General features: G+C 36.7%; 1 protein-coding gene across 6 annotated transcripts in view; it reads right to left on the reverse strand.

The window, feature by feature from the left end:
* Positions 1–1,006: 1,006 nt before the first annotated feature.
* LOC131693500 (homeobox protein PKNOX1-like) overlaps positions 1,007–17,485 on the reverse strand; it is a 252,461-nt gene continuing 235,982 nt past the window's right edge. For 5 of the 6 annotated variants that reach the window (XM_058981359.1, XM_058981360.1, XM_058981361.1 and 2 more), the window contains 2 exons: positions 4,259–4,319; positions 1,007–4,184 (listed from right to left, as the gene is read on the reverse strand). In XM_058981359.1, the coding sequence (XP_058837342.1) occupies positions 3,859–4,184; positions 4,259–4,319 (387 nt within the window). In that variant the 3' untranslated portion in view covers positions 1,007–3,858. Of the gene's footprint in view, positions 4,320–17,485 lie in introns of all 6 variants that reach the window. The other variant, XM_058981364.1, reaches the window with a different exon arrangement.

Consider the following 17,485-nt stretch of genomic DNA (forward strand, 5'->3'; position numbering starts at 1 on the left):
CTAGAGCTGAACAAAGCAACTGGTAAAACGTTTACAAAACCACGAAATGTTTGTTGGGGCGTACCCGTCGCAAATAATGGACGCTGAAGAAAGCTATTGTCCGAGAATGGGCCTAAATACCAGCAAGCCACATTCGGAGAGCTTGCGAGTCGTGTTTGACCTTCGCAGGTAAAAGGTATTTCTGAAATTTCGTACTTTGACGTAAATAAAAATAATGTTCCAAACCGAATTTATGATATTTTTTATTTGTTACACTTCGAGTGTCCTGTACTGTACTGACGATAAACGACACGTGTTGCTTAAAAGTGAGTTATCCCTACCAAACCGCAACGCGGGTATCGGAGAAAAACCGGATAGGAATTCACAACAGCTTGAAGCGATATCTGATGTTACGCTAAAGGTATATGATCTAAGAATGCGTTGAATCCTCCATCCAGCCTAGCCTAATCTAGACTCACTGTTGTCCATTTGCCTACAGTACTGAATTTTACTCCTAAAGTGAAATGAAAAAAATATAGTATAGAAGTTTTCGTGGAATTGGATTTCGGATCATTCAATTCTCTATCGTTTATGTTTTGATGCAATTTTATTCACTTCGCTGCTGATTTATTATCAATTATTCAATAATTAATAATGAGATACGGTTTGTTTATGTAAGTATGTGTGTGTGTATTTTGTTTCTGTTCATTTGTGTTGCATACATTTTCTATATTCTCCCACAATGTTTGTATTTCATACTGCTTGAACTACCGTTGTTTTTGTGTGTAGAGCTCGTATCGCACTATATTTCTTTTTCTTTGATTTTGTAACAATATTACTTAATTTTGAAAGTATTGGTATAGTTTCCAAAGTATTACTTATTCATTGATAATTTCTAAGGTATTTACCGAGACGGTTTAGTGTTTTCTTTTGCATCATGCTAATCCTTAAAATATGGCACGGAAGCCACGGATTTGTTTGTTCGTATATTTTCAATAACATTGAAAATCAATATCTTCTGTGTTTCTTTTTATTTAGTTTTTTTTTTTCAAAATTAGTTACATAATTTATTTCAGAGTTCTCAAAGTTATCGTTGCATTTGTACAGGTTAAAAAATACTAAAGCATTCAATTTTGTGAAGTTATAAAGTTTAAATTTGAATTTCGTTTAGGAAACAAGCGAATTTTTTCGATTACTTTTTAAAAATCAAAACGATTGACCACTACTGCACACGTGACAGTTTTATTCCTTTATTGTATTACCGTACACTGTGTACTGTTGGAATCAACCGAAGCCATCTCTAAACACTGAAGCAACGGCAATTAAATAGCAATCAACGCCTACTAACTGCAGCTAAGATTAATAAACTTGGCGTATAGTTTGTCGAGCTGGTCGGCGAGCCGCTACACAATCAGCGAGGAACAATCTTTTTGGCTTGCTTCTTCGATACTGCTGTCACGCGACCAACGAAGCTATTGTGTCACCCCCGGTAGTGGTGGTAGTTGGTTGGTGTAGTGGAAAATATAACATTAGAGTTAAGTTTCTCGCTAAGAAGTTTAAATCGTATGTACAATATGTTCAACGTTCGCCGCTGGGCGACAATAGGTTTCATGTTGCACGTGCGTCCTTCGGTTTTGCCGACGTTTCGCTAGCCTACAATGGGGTAGTTATGCATTCTGAGGGTAGATTGTTAAACTAAAAACAAAAAAATAAGATAAATAAGGTGTAAACTGTTACGTATACAGATTTCGATTAGCAGTTTGAGTTTGTGGTAGTTTACATCTCAGATTACAATTGGCATTCGGTTTCCTCTCGATTAGCTACTAAATAAACTTATTCGTAGAGTTGGTATATTTTGCTTTCTTCGCCGTTCGGTTGCTTCTATATTATGACACAGAGATAGGAATTTTACGTATTTTTGTTGCATTTTTAGTGGACTGTTTTCATTGTTGTTGTTGTTGTTATTGTTGCTGATTAGTAAGAGATATGAAAATCAAATAAATCTATTATCACAGGCTCAATTCTTCCTCGTTCTCGTTTTGCTGATGTTTTTCTTCTATCCTTCGTTAGTTGCTTTTTTACATATTATTACAATGTTCACTTGGTATTTATTTTACGTATATCCGTTACTGATTTGCCAGTTGGTTAACATAGGGTTGTTGGATTGAACTTTTGACTATTTTGAATAACTTAAATTTTACACTTAAACTAAAAGAAAATTATTTGTCGTCTATTTTCTTCCACCTAGGAGCGTTCGCGATTACTTGGCCTGACTGGTGATTGGTAGGATTATTTTTACCTTCAAAACTGTCTGTAGCTGTGAGGTGCTGCTGCTTTCAAACCTATCAGCATTTATTTTCCCACTGCGATTAGTGGGAACCTGCGCGTGATAATTGGCATTATCATAAGCATTCAATTATCGCTTAATACGATAATTAATATTCGAAAAAGTGTGCCTTTTTCGGTCCAACCTTCAGCGCGTGCCTTTTCGTTTGAATATATAAAATCTCTATGTAAATAATATTTATTCATGTAATCGTTTCTGCATTTGACCCGAGCACTTCAGTTTATTTGTGTTTAATTGAGTTACGTGTGTTTGTTTATTCTTGAACCAACCTTCTCGGCGATGGTAACTCCGACGGAGGGACCTCATTATTTGTAATAAATATTAATCAATTCAACTTCGTCATCAACTTGGACGCGCAAATTTCCTCGTTAATGATGTTTTCATTTTCTGCTTTGTGTTTCGCTTTTGTTTCTGCTGTGTGTACCGTCCAAGCTGCCGCACCTGTTCAAGCCGAAGGGGAGGGGAATGGAACTGACAATATTTCATTATCATATTTATAACATTTTGTCCTGAGCCTGGTGCTGACCTGGCGGAATCATAATTATTTATGCGTTTTTTTATTCGCTCCAAGCGACTTGGGACTTGGCGTCCCCGTTTTTTTTTCATTCTCATTTTGGGTAATTGAATAACTAGGATGACATGTACGCGTTAGTTTTACTTTTTCAAAGAACGGAAAATGGTTAGATCGCGTGGTTCGTTTTGTTTTTGAGCTTTTTATTTGGTTCGAAAGGTCGAATCCCTTCAGAGAAGAATAAACATCGAACGTAATTGATGCAGGCGGATAGCCATTTGAAGTGTGTTCTGATTAGGTATTCGGATCAAAGTTGGCTATGCTTTGCTTTGTAAAGAAATGTCATTTCTCTTTCTATTCAGTTTGGAAAATTAAAATTCTGACTCAATTTAAATTACCTAGTACAAATAGAATAATTAATGTTCTTTACCGTTCGGATTTTCGGCAGTAAGATCTACCCGAAGTATTGTGCCTATTTGGTACAAGCTTTTTTTCTATAACGTCGAGACAGTGAATGTGTGATGTGATTAAGTTATAGAATCTTGACGTAGTATAGGTGAAAAATTCTCCCTGAACATTTTCAAGAGCCACGTGGACGCAAAAAATGAACTACTTTCGAGACTGCATTGGTTTCTTCCGTGACAGAGGTAAGTGTCTTGAAAAATAATTATTCAAATCACTCTGGTTTCTGGATGATACAGACGCATTATTAGCTACCGGCAGTATTATACTAAAACATAAAAGAAAATCATCGGTTCTACATCCAGATCCGGACGTAAACGAACAGACTTATTAAGTATTTCCTTCTTTTGCTCTGAGGTGTAGCTTGCCTAGCAAAATAATAAAGACAAATCCTTATCCTCTTCCTAAACTTAACAAAAAAAATATAACGAAGAAATCGGCATTTTAAACTAGAACTTGTATGGCATTCGTTAGTTGCTCTCAGTATACATCGGTTGAAGGATTTGTGTCTTAGAGTGAAAAGCTCAGCGCCCACCGAAGGACTCGTCTTCAGAAAGCACTATAAGTATTGATGATGGGGATGAGGATGAGGATGATGGTGATGCTGTTGTTGCTGCTGGTGGTGGTGTGGTTGCGGGCTAGAATGGTGGTAGTGTTCCCCAGGATGCATCAGTGGTTGAGGTGAAGGTAACATAAGATGTCCCGAACTGGCCGCCTGGTTGATGTTAGGAACACCAATATTTTCAATGTTGGTAGCTAGTTGGATTGGTAACTGTCCGGTCATTTGCGGGCTGTCGCACCAGTACCGTTGGTTGGCGAAGGTTTGTGCATAGTGGTCAGCAGGAGAAGACGCTTGTGACATGGATGGGGATGCTAGGCTTCGACCTGATTGAGGGTGTGTTGAAAACAAACGATAAGGGTTAATTTTGAAGGGACGGGAGAAACCGATAACAGCTTACCGGAGAGGTCTATCATGGGTTGCACGATTCGGCGTCGGGCATTGATGAACCAGTTATTGACCTAGAATTTACAAAGCATTGATGTTGTATAGAGGCATATATTGTTCGAAATGAGATGTCCAGTTCAGTCTGCATAGGCATCCACGTAGGGATTTCATTGAATCAAAAGCTAGTTTATAGTCTCTTAGATTCCATGGACCAGAACAGGAACCTTTGCCCAGCAAGTCCAGTTGGAAAATGAGCCAATATTCTGGCTGGCTCTGATTAGTATCCGGCTCCAGTGACACAACCGATTCTAATTGGAGCCGTATACTATTTGAAGCCAGCTGGAATTCCGGCTGAACTTACTGGATGCTGTCGGGATGAGAGGTCGAATTCAATATGAATTCTTAAAGGGGCTAAAAAGTATGGAATTTTATGAAAAAATACACATTAGTCAACATCGTTACCCTTCGTAGAAGCAATTGCATTTTTTGTGCTGAAATTATAGCAAATAAAGACAAATTAGCAAAATATTATTTTTTTACAAAATTGGGGTGACCAGATGACCTGGTTTCCCAGGCCATATCCTGGTTTTTAACAGACTGTCCCGGTGTGCTGGCAATTAAAGGAAAAGATTTGATTTGTCCCCGTTTGGTCTTCTCTAAACTTAAGTTGTTTCTAGTATCATTCTCAACAGCTTTATCGAAGACACCAAGGCTAATAATATTATTTTAGGGTTTGAGTCATTTGGCATAAGGTCATTTGGCATAACGATTATTTGGCATAATGGTCATTTTGCCTAATTTTGTGAATTGATCACACTGAAGGTCATTTGGCATAACGAAAATTTGGCATAATTTATTTTATCTCCAGGATAACGGTGATTTGGCATAATTCCTAATGCGTAAAGTGAGAGTCATTTGGCATAACGGACAATTGGCATAATAGACATTTGGCATAATTTTGAGATATGATCACACTATATTAGCCATTTTAAACTACAGGGAAACAGACATAATTTAAGGCTGTGCGAGAAGTCAGGTAATTCGGCACAATTTTGAGCCATGCTACTGCTGAAGGTCTTTCCGTATTTTACGTTAACCCTTTGCGACGCGAATTTTTTTCATTGTTAATACTGTTATTCTTAGCTTAATATAGGTTTCCGGGGTGGTAGATTCTGATTCAGACGTCCAAAATGTAAAATTCAAAACGGATCCAATATGGTGACTGTGCTTGGTTAAATTTCATTTTTTAATATTGGCCTTAAGCCATTTTCGGGCCGCTGATTCTGAATCTGGCGTCCAAAATGTAAAACTAAAAATGGCGGTTCCAATATGGCGACTGTGCTTGGTTAAATTTTGTTTTTTTTTATATTGGCCTAAAACGCCATACAGGGGGGTTTTCAGGGTCGCTGATTCTGATTCTTGCGTCTAAAATGTAAAACTAAAAAAGGCGGATCCAATATGGTTACTGTACTTGGCTAATTTCATGTTTTTTTTTTTCAAATATTGGCCTAAAACGTTTTACAAGGGGGTTTTCGGGGTCGCTGATTTTGATTCTAACGTAAGAATTGTTAAATTTAAAATGGCGACTGGGCTTGGCTATTTTTTTATATTGACTTATAACGTCTAGGGTTTTTTTGGGTCACTGATCACGATGGTCACGTTAAAACTGCAAATTTCGTGATAGTGGATCCAATACGGCGACTTTATTAGGCAAAATGTCAAAATCTGCCAATTTCTTAAAAAATGGTTCCCATTTTGTAGGCACCATTTTGAATTTCCGAATTCTGACATCAGAATCGTAATCAGCGACTCCAAAAACTCTCGTGAATCGAGTTTTATGCTTATTTTAACAAAACTCGCAAATTTCGTAAAAAATGGCTGTCATTGTGTAGCCGCCATTTTGAATTTTCAAATTCTGTTATCAGAATCGTAATGAGTGACCTCAAGAACCATATATTATATTTTTATGCTAGTTGAGAAATTATCCCTGTCTCTCAGAATCTTATATAGACCAACATAATAATAATTTTTTCTCTTCGGTGAAAACATGTTACGTAACGATCTAGCTTACTGCCCCTCATCCCTTTGTCACAACTTGTCGTACCCCCTCCCCCTTAAAGTGTTACGTAATTTTTGAATGGTCACTGAGTCTTCGCTTTATTTTCTCTGGTTCAGATCGCAGTTACAACCGATCGCAACCATAACTGCATCGTACTCACTCTCAAGCAAAATAAGCCGAACAAAGTTTTATACACTCGAACCCTTCAATTGTACCATCCCATATCTTTTTTAATCTCTCAACTTTCTTCTCTTACGTGGAAATTGAAAAGATGAAGAACGAGGCGTTCATACATAGCATATGAATGACCTGTTTAATCCGTTTTTAAGGAAATTTGGCAACCGAAATGGTTCCAGTTCTTTGGTCGCCATCAATGTCGATGAAACAATGATAACTAGAGCTTATTCCCGGCGAAAATTGCCTTTCAATCCGGGATCCGAAGAATTACTTTTGGTGCCTCTGAGAAGATAAATTGAAGACGTTTTGGTGACTTTGCTTCTGCTTGAGATCTCTTTCCATTTTTTTTGTCTTACTGGAAGTCCGCGAACATTTTTCCAATCCATGAAAAGGGAAATGACGAAACATTAATAACTATCATGGAATAACTTCATTCAACATGGCTTCACTGGGCGCTAAACAGCGAATAACCTACCGAGTCTAACATCCATCTTAACAGGAAGTATGGAAGGTCGCGCTGAAACTGATATTATTTACACCAACCTATCCGCTATTTTTCATACAATTGACAAAATGGAAAAATCGAGAAATAATGGTTGTCATTGGAGACTACCAGCTACTTATTTTTAAATTAGGAATGGCGTAGGGAAGTTAGTTGGGACCGTTGATATTTCTACTTTACTTCAATGACGTGTGTTTAGTGCGGATAACCTCTCGCCTGTCCTTTGCATAATCCGCTAAATTAATGACTGCCGATCTTTTCAACAACATCATGTAATCTTCGGTGATATAACAAGAACTGCATGTGTGTAAATCCGAAAAAAGCGCGCGGTGATCGAATTCTTATGAGACTTTTTGGCTGTGCTATGCCTGCCAGGCCCCAGAACTGTTTTACTGCCGAATCTCCTACGTACCAGAACCTAGAACTTTTTAGCTGCCGACAACCTGAGAAGGCACAATCGATTAAGAGGTGATGCACTGTCTTGGTTTTTCACTCGCTTGATATGGTAACCCTAATTATATGTCGACAATAATGTTCATCGTCCGAGGGGAAGTTACTTATGCTTGTAAGGAGCTGGCATGTAGCTCAAATGTTTGAGCATAACGGCAACTACCTATATATTTAAATGAAACAGTTTGTTTACCACTAGTACTAAAATTGAACTTGAACCTATATTAATTAGTTTATTCTTCTCTACAAATTAATAAATAAAATTTCACTGGCTTCGCCCCAAGTGCCAGAGCAGTGTAACAACCGATGGTTGAATATATGTAAGCTAATCGTTTGAAAAACTTGGCGATATCCAAAAATGATAAAGGTTACTATCGTCTTGAGTGAATGACATATAATTCCAAAGAACAGCTCATGATATAAAGAAGGATTATTTTAATTATTGAAACGCTGCATGGAAAGCAAAAAATCACTGGCGATCACAATGATGGCAACCAAAACAAAACATACGCCTGGTGGATCACAGTTCTAGTGCGCTGCATCAACAAAAAACTGTAAAATCTACATACACTATACTACAACGTAAATCATAGACAAACATTTCATAATCAAATTTCATTTCAAAAATTAAACGCAAAAGAACTAAAAGAAGGGAAAATCAGTTATAAAATGTATTCACTTGAAATATAATCAACGTCAGGTAATGGAAAACAGCACATTATTTTTATTGCTTAGTGCAGCTTTAACCTTATGGGTCATTCGCTGATAAACTATACATTCGTATGTTATACCAAATGACCTGAGACTTAGCAAAATTATGCCAAATGACCCTCACTGTACGCAAAATTAGAAATTATGCCAACTAATCGTTATGCCAAATAACCGTTATAACCGTGGAGATAAAATAAATTATGCCAAATGACCTTCAGCGTGATCAATTCTCAAAATTATGCCAAATGACCTTATGCCAAATGACTGAAAAATGGCTCGCACCCGTTTTTTTAAAAAGTTGATTTATGATTAATCACTAATTCATCCAAAAGATGTATTCTATTATAAAACTTCTTCTACTAAACCTCCAAAGTTGACTCCATTTGCGGCTGCTCTGGGTTTTTACTCGACTGATTTGGTTACGTTAGCAAAATCATTTTAAAAAGTTAATACTTTATTGAGATATGATCCAATTCATAGAGCCTTCAAGACATCAGGATTATTAGATTTATATTTACCTTTGTCAAGTTGCATTGATATCAAAATAAGAATTGGAAACAAATTGACTCCTGGTTTTATCTATACCAATTCCATAAAAGGTGTTGCGATAAAAAATTGGTCAATTTGAACATGACGCATTTTTGCATAGTTTATTAAAAAATCTGTGCATCCCACATTTTAAAGACGTATGTAGTAGCTTCATACCAACTATTTTATTTTGACATTTACTGTACAGTTGAGAAAAAGGCATCGAAGCAAAATTTTGCTCACGCATTCCGAAAATCCGAAAATTTTGCACGCCAAGTTGGCGAAATTGTTGAATATGGCCAAATCAACTGTCACCAATGCAATAAAAGTGTTTAGAGAACGTTTGTTGACCACCAGTTAGACCACCAGAAACGGAGGGAAATCGAAAGCCTGAGACCGCAAAAACGACGCAAAAAGTAACCAATTGTTTCGAACGGAACAGCAACCTTCCCGTCAGAGAATTTAATCCACATCAAGCTGGGAGAGCCGGACTGTCGACTTACAAGAATGTGATGACTCCAAATCGTGACGATAAGCAAAACAAGTCGGCTACAGGTCGATCGCGGAAGCTATACATGAAGGTGCAGACGAAATTTAATTGCTTAAATAGCTTCCTGGGCCTTCTTATACGTCAACTGGAAGAGGAAGGTGGTAGAAATTTTTAAACACACAGCTGTCGATGGTTGCAAAAAAAAAATTTTCGTGTGGCAAGCCATCTGTTCCTGTGGCTAGAAAAACGATATTTACATCGCAACCGGGAACCTCAAACAAGAAATTTATGTACTAGAGTGCCTGGAAAAACGTATTTTGCCTTTTCTTAGAAGTAAACTTGATCAGTTTCTACTTATCTAGATCAAAACCCAAGTTCTCAAAATAATACTCATTTCCATCCAAGATACTTTACTATAGATAGGATACATATCCAGGGCGCTAGAGGTTTTGAGCGTCTAAAGTAGCATTGTAACTTTTGTCAAAACATTGTTTACGACTTACTATTGTTAAGGTATTGGCCAAAAGCAAAAAACAATCATATTCAACAGTAGTTTGGCCGAGTAACAATGCTGTGTCCAGATTTTAGTGTGGGCTTCATTTCTCTTAGAAATTAAATTTTCTTTAGTCAATGGATTGAAAATGATGTGGAAAAGAAGGGATCCATCATCACGAAATCTCACATGTTTCTTGGCTTCGCGAGAACAACTCATCGTATACGTTGATCGCAGAGCAGTGCAAGATTGATTTGTGCCTTTTAAAGAAACTATAAACTATGAAAAGACAAAGTAAACGGTAGCTGGTAGAGGCTGCCCGAACGCTGTAGGTTCCGAGGTGGAAATCGATATGAGGTTGTCGATGAATTAACATAGCTTGGAATACTGGTGACATGTGAGCACAATGTTAACCGCGAGGTAAAAAATCGTGTTTCAGTTGCAAATAAGAGTTTCTATGGCTTGCGCAGTCAGTCAAAGTCATCCAAATCCAAATAAACTGTCATCACAAGTCTGATAAAATACGGCATGTAACGCGAATGACGGAAGGCAGACCGGATAAAGTTATGCTCAGCAAAAAACCCGGAAGAGGTTGCCGGGTTAAGGGCAGACCCTGTTCTCGTTGACTGTGTACAATCGAGGAAGATGCGCGTTACACCCGTGTTCAAGCGCCGGGATTGTACGATCACGATGATGATGATGAAGATGCATGTAACCGAAAATAAAGAGAAGTGTGTTAGTGTTAGTGAGTGTTAATATGAATAAAATTTAGATGTGGTGAGGAAAAATAACCTGCGAAATAAAGAAAAAGAGGCTGAAAAGCAATTAAGCAGAAGCGTAAATATTAACCGAGATTGTTGTAGATATGCGAGAGAGAAGAAAAAGTAAGAATGTTCAAACGAGATAATCAAGGCCTCCAGGGTCCCGTTAGTTCTACAATTTCACTGCTTAGTTTCTCTGTCAAATTGAAAAACTTCAATTTATCGGATAATGCTGTTTCCCTTTTTTAATTCATATTTATTTTTCGGCGGTCTCTGTCCACACTGATCGCCTATCACCGACGCCATCTCTCCTCCAGCTGGATCCTAGATATCGGCCCATACACACGTGATCCGGGACCGACGGTTTTACTTCCCTTCCGAAGGCAGACGTGTTTAAAGATTCTTCACCTCAACGACTTCGGCTGCGATTGAACCCGAACCTACTGGGGTGAGAAGCGGTTTGAACCGTCTTTGTTGTTCTCCTTTATGCTTGTATTGACGTTTGCAATGTTCTTTCATCGGGATGCAAACATATCTATGTTAATGATTTCAACCTGTTTCTCATTGTGCGATCTGAATTGGACTGCATTGATCTACAGTGGCTTTGCCATTGGTATACTCGCAACCCGTTGACTTTCATTGCTGCTCTATGATCTCTTCACACACAAAAGAAAAAATTTCTTCGAAACATTATCTCTGGAAAATCATTTGAAAGACGGCCAGCTGTTATGAACCTTTCTGTACAGCTGGATTCTAAATTGTTGTTCAGAGATTATTGCACAAGCCAACAAAAATTATGGGTTTATAATAACTAGATAGCTAAGAAGTTAATATAAAAAATGGACTTTAATAAAGAAAGCTTGGGTGATACAAATCTTAAGTGTGGGGGAAGTATTTTCTATGAGAAAAATTACTGTATTTGACCCTCTAGAGCAAATTATTGTTTTGCTTGAAAAAACCATTATAGATAGATTTTGTAATGATGGCAAAAACATATTACCCGTTCACGAAAACGATAATTTAAACCTCAAAACTGTCTTACACCGCCATTTGAAGGGTTTTTGCGCGACTTAGTAGAATGTCACAATCAAATCTCACACAGATGACTTTCGATTAATTCTATTCCTTCAAAAATTCCTCCAAGTTTGCCATGAATAGAGTACAAAGAAATGGAGAGAGTTGGAGCACCTCAAGTTTGTTCATAGAAGACACGGAATGTGAAATAATTTTCTTCCATGCAAAGACGTGTAGGTTTAATATACTTTGCTTTTTCGCAGATTATTACCATTTTGATGAAGTAACCATTCCTCTAAAAGGGTAATTGCATTCTTTGTGACGACACTTGGGAATAGGGCAATTACACCAAAAGAGACCGTTATATCGTTCTTTTCGATTACACCTGAGTTCTGTTCTGTTCGGCTAAGGAATTTTTTAGGCATATTTTAAAATTCATTTAGGCTGTTTCGCCCTATTTTTATTATCGCCCTACCTATTTGAAGCCGTTAGTTAATGCAGGGTCTGCCATCTTTGTTCAACGCATTGGTTCAAATGGTAGTTCGGAGCATTCAATTGGAGTTTTTATTGCGCTCAAACAGAAGTATTTCATCATTCTCATGACATTTTTCTTATTATATTGGTTCTTGGAATCGAAACAAGGATACTGATACCAATTTATGCGCATTACATCGATTGTATGTTGCGTAATTAATAGAATAGTGCGGCACCCTCCCTAATGGGGCCAACATTAGGTCTTTACCCTATGTCTTTAACTTGAATACTATGTCAAGTTGGAGTCAAATTATATTTTTTGCACTTTCTAAGGTAACCAATGTCTTTATGTAATCTCACAATTTTCAATTTTAACCCGATATTTTTTTTAGTTCGCTAAGCTGGGTTGCAAAACTTTTTGAGTGACTTAATGAACGTAAGAGAAAACTTCTAGATAAAAAAATTTATAATTTAAAACAGAAATTTTTCAAGGAAGAAAGTTTAGAAATGTGTGGTCATATGAGCAAGCTAAGCGTTTCCCGACGACTTAACCCTTTGTCTTCTATCGCAGGAGTCAGGATTTTTTTGATATTTTTATAGAATGCGAATCACCTGACACGGTGTTGCTAAAACCGTTATTACCAAAAAATGACCATAAATTTGTCATACGGCATTCGAAAGAAGCATCTTCTCAGTGAATTTCAAAATGATCCATCGAGGGATTCGAGAGAAATTGCAATTTGAAGTTTTATGACACGTTTCATAAGGCTACCAGCAAACACCCACGGGTTTGGTCCTATCTCTATAAACAAAAAAATATTTGTCTACTTATTTAGCACATGGCATTCGAAAGATATTGTAATCAAGTATATCCTCTGCAAGTTTGAAAATATTTCATTGACGGAATCGAAATTTATAACGGTTTGGATGTGCTATGCGGTCATAGATGGGTTTTCTACCAGACTTCAAGCGTTAATCCATGTTTGTCCATTGACTATTTAGATCGTTTATACGGGTTTTAAAGGAAAACCTTAGCATTTAATTATATAAATATAATGTACAAAAGGTGTTATTTATATGGTGCACTGAAAAAATATGAAAATAGGGTTGTCTACCAAACGTTAAATATAATGTGTAAATTAAAAAAATGGATAAAAGTCGGAATGTTTACTTCAAATGGCCATATTTCAATGGTTTGTTGACCGATTCTAATTATTTTTTCATTAATGAACAAGTAGACGTTGCATCGTTAATTTTCATTAAGAAGAATATAAAATAGAGTTGCCTACTTCAAACAATAGACAGCATAATTATCCTCAATTATATGTATTATCACTATTTAGTGAATATCTTTGTATTCAAAACGATGACCTATACATTACTTGAATGCAACGAACGCAAACTACAAATTATGGAAAAATAAAACCATAAATTTAAAAAATATGAAGGGATTCAGATCAATTTATGTTATGATAGGTTTTTGTTGGAATTTTTGTACAATCGCTGGTTGGGTTGACAGATGTTAAAACTGGTCAAAGGGGATGTTATTAGTACAAGTTCATCTGCTCATATGTCTAACTATTGTCAGTTTTATTGTCGAATTGAACTTATCATGAGAATTTGACATTCAGATGTTTATACAGCAATTACAATCAACTAGTATATAAAAATGGATAGGCAGCTATTTTTAAAACAAAAATATTTACTAAATAATGATAATACATATAGTTGAGATCAATTATATCGCCTATTTATTGATGTAGATGACTCTGTTTTATATTCTTTTTAATGTAAATTAACAATGAAACGTGTACCTGTTCAATAATGAAAAAATAATTAGAATCGGTCAACAAACCATTGAGATATGGCCTTTTGAAGTAAACATTCCAACTTTTATTCATTTTTTTAGTTTTCACTTTATATTTAACGTTTGGTAGACAACCCTATTTTCATATTTTTTCAGTGCACCATATAAATAACACCTTTTGTACATTATATTTATCAGTCCCATAAAGAAAGGAAATCCCATAGAAAACGGGACAACTATGCGATCATGGGTAGTATAGTGCATGAAAATACCTCACTAACTTTTTAAGAGCTCACGCGAGAAAATTACTAATTTGGAAAATAATTATTAAGTCTCCCATTTTCCAACCGATTTTGATGATAAATAGATAGTTAGATGCAGAATCAAATGTTATTTCTAATTTTAATTGAAACAAAGACACTTCTTTAGAGAGAATGTTGAGCATTTTTCATGAAAAAATCGCAAAATTAGGGCGGTTTTCATATTACAGGTCGGACTCGATTATCCGGGGATTTGAAAAAAATCTCACCCCGGATAATCGAATCACCCGGATAATCGAATCAAACTTTTTTTTGCGTTATTTCATGAATTTAAGCTTCATTCGTGGAGAAATGGGAAATAAAATGACCAGGGCGAATTTTCCTATTATGGTAAATGTAATTGTACCTATTTTGGCCCTAGTCGATTTTTCAGACTTTCAGGGTGTGACTTGTATTTTCAGTTGGTTTTCATTTATTATTCATATTGGTAACGAGTTAACGGTATATATCAGTTGTTTATAGCTATTTGTGTAAGAATTCTAAGACAAACTTGTTAATAAGGTGTCTTTTGTAATACAGGTCAAACTCGATTACACGGGGCTTCGATTTTCCAAGGTAAATGATTCGATTACTCGAATACCTGAAAAAATAAAGTTGGTAAGTAAACTGGGGGTCGTCTGTTTCTTGGCTCCAGTTTAATTTACATGGTGGTGTTACATATCACAGCTAACATGTCTAGTCATTCTAATTAGAAGAGTGCGTGTTGCGCACCCACAAAAAGATCCTTGTCCTTGTAGCACCATTTAGTTGACCAATACTGGATTGTCAGGTAATAACTACGCGTGTAGTCTTCGCAAACTGTCCCACTCATACTTGTCACTAGCGAAGGACTACCAGGTCCCCGGGCGCCTCAGCGAGAAGTACTGCTGGCGCCCTCTTTACATAGCCTATCATCCATCTTTGCTTGAGCTACCCAAGAATTGAAATCACCTCCAGTGACGGCCGGGTCTCTTTTCAGAATCTCGTTAACCATTTCTTGACCAACTTTTTTCTATCGCGTATAGGGTCCCAAAACTATTTTTCCTTAAAACTGTTGGCGTCAAGAAACACGAAAAACTTGGTTTAAGAAAGATAGGTGCTTCTTTTGCAGCTGCTCAATATTTACCTTCCGATCTAGTCCAATTGCATGAAAAAGGTAATTGAGGGCAATCTAAATTAGAAAGTTTTAGCAGTTTTCAATAATATTCCCTGGCTAAGAAAATATTCCAAAATTTCATTTTCGCCATTAGCAGAAATTATCCCTGGCAGCACTGCTTCAGCGGAACCCAATCAGATTAATTGCAATAACTTCTGTTCTAATGCTAATATTTATAACTTTTAGTGCTCAAATGAAAGAACTTAGTCGCAGTTATTAGCCTTACTTGACGTTGTGTAAACTAAAAGTTATAGTCGTATAGAAACATGGTTGTTCGTCAACCAGAAGGGCACGAACGGGTTAAAGATGCTATTGGAATTCTGAGCAGGAATCACTTATTGAAGGGGATAATGGGAGAAGAGCAATATTGTTTGTGTAAATGTCCACTGGAGCTCAAAGCAGGATATTCATCAGAACAATACACCGGATTCCAATGATAATAGGACCATGATTCTATCAGTATCTGGAATAAAGCATAATCTTCAGCGGAATTCTATCTTGAGAAAGATTCCACTAGACATTTAAGAAGCTTTTCTCTAGAATCCTGCATCAAAATTCAGAAAAATAAACCGTAGAGATACGGATAAATATTGAATCGAAGTTCTGAAATAGATTCCATTGGGATGCTAAGAAAATTTCGATCAGAATCTTGAAAAGTATCCAAACAGAATCCTGAGAAGCATGTCATCATTATCCCAAGAGATAGCCAGAAACCGACCGAGTAATGTAGGTATAATGGCGTTTTATGTGGCCTATAGTAACCGATGTACTACGAGAAAATGTACTTTTAGTGTAAAATTAAAAAGTTGCATATTTGGCAATATTGGCATTATTAACTTTTCATTTTTTTGGATTCCCTAAACAAATCTTTAAAAAAAATATCTCGCTGATTGATTCTAGTGCAAACAGTACCAGGGATATAATCCGAAGAAAAACAATTTTTTAAACAATTTATTAAAATTAATCGTTATGTGTCCAACAAAAAAACACCTATAACAGGCCAACAAGGGTACCCGGGTACCCACAAATTAAAATGCTCATAACTATGGCTTCCTTTAACCGATTTTGACACTTTTAGATGTTTTAGATTCAGGAACTCGTCCACTTTTGGATTCTGTGACTTGAACCGGATGAATGGATCTGGTTGTTGGTAATCCGATTTTCCGGAGTAATGTTCCAGTGCTAGGGTAAGATTTGTGAATTTAAATAATGCCCTAGCAAAATGAGCATCAAATCTCTTCAAATTGTCTCGGAAGTCTGTTATTTATTGTTACGGGACCCTATGGTAGTTCGAAAAATGGAATTGGAATGGAATGGCCATTCGCGGCCCTACGGGAACCTGCTCTGGAATGTCCGTTCCGGGGTGAAATCACCAAAGGGTTCCAATACCACAAGATACAGCCTATTGATGCTATGCCAAGAATTTTGATACCCATATTGCATATTCCATTGAAATTCACAAATAGTATCCAAGCACTGGAACATGCTTCCGGAAATCCGGATTCCCGGGAACCGAAAGAAATAACCCGATTCATTTTTACCAAGTCTAAAAGTGGATGAGTTCTTGAATCCAAAACACCCAAAAGCATCAAAATCGGTTGGAAACTACCTTAGTTATTGGCATTTCAGTTTTGGGGGTACCCACGTCGGCCTGTGACGTAGTAAAAAATTCAGGACCCCTCCTCACTCCCTTCTTACTACATCAAAAACATTATTATCCCAAAGGCTTGATTTAGTGAAGTTCTAAGATGTCACAAAGTTTCAATTTCCAGCTGCGTATAAAACATCGGAATTTCATTATTTGTAACCTAAAAAGGTATCCGGGTACCGCGTCGGACACATAACGGTTAAGAGTGTTCCCATGGACTGAGGGGCTGTTTAAACGACACAACAATTTAGGTTATTATATATTGGCTCTAAATGAACAATTTCTTCAATACTGGTTCCAATCCATGAAGGTCGATTCCAAGTTTTGTTTTTTAGGTCACTTTGCGCGGAATAACCCATATATAAGCTATTTCTGAGGTAGGTTAAAATTTGAGAGGAGGTTAACCCTAGACCCCCCAATTGCCCGAAAAAATGTTCTATTGACTGCAATGATCGAATTAGCACTATAATAAGACATTATAGTTGAAATTTGATTTTTGTTTTTCAAAACACCCGGGTAATCGAATCCCCGGATAATCGAGTCCGACCTGTATCCCAAAACGGAAGAGATTTTTAATAAAAGACCACAACATAGCATACCGTTGGAAAAGGTCATTTCTTCTTCTTTCCATAATACTAAAAAATTGAAATCAGTTGAAAAATGACCGCAAA

The sequence above is a fragment of the Topomyia yanbarensis genome, chromosome 3 (assembly GCF_030247195.1).
Source record: "Topomyia yanbarensis strain Yona2022 chromosome 3, ASM3024719v1, whole genome shotgun sequence".
In the NCBI taxonomy this organism is placed as follows: Eukaryota; Metazoa; Arthropoda; class Insecta; order Diptera; family Culicidae; genus Topomyia; species Topomyia yanbarensis.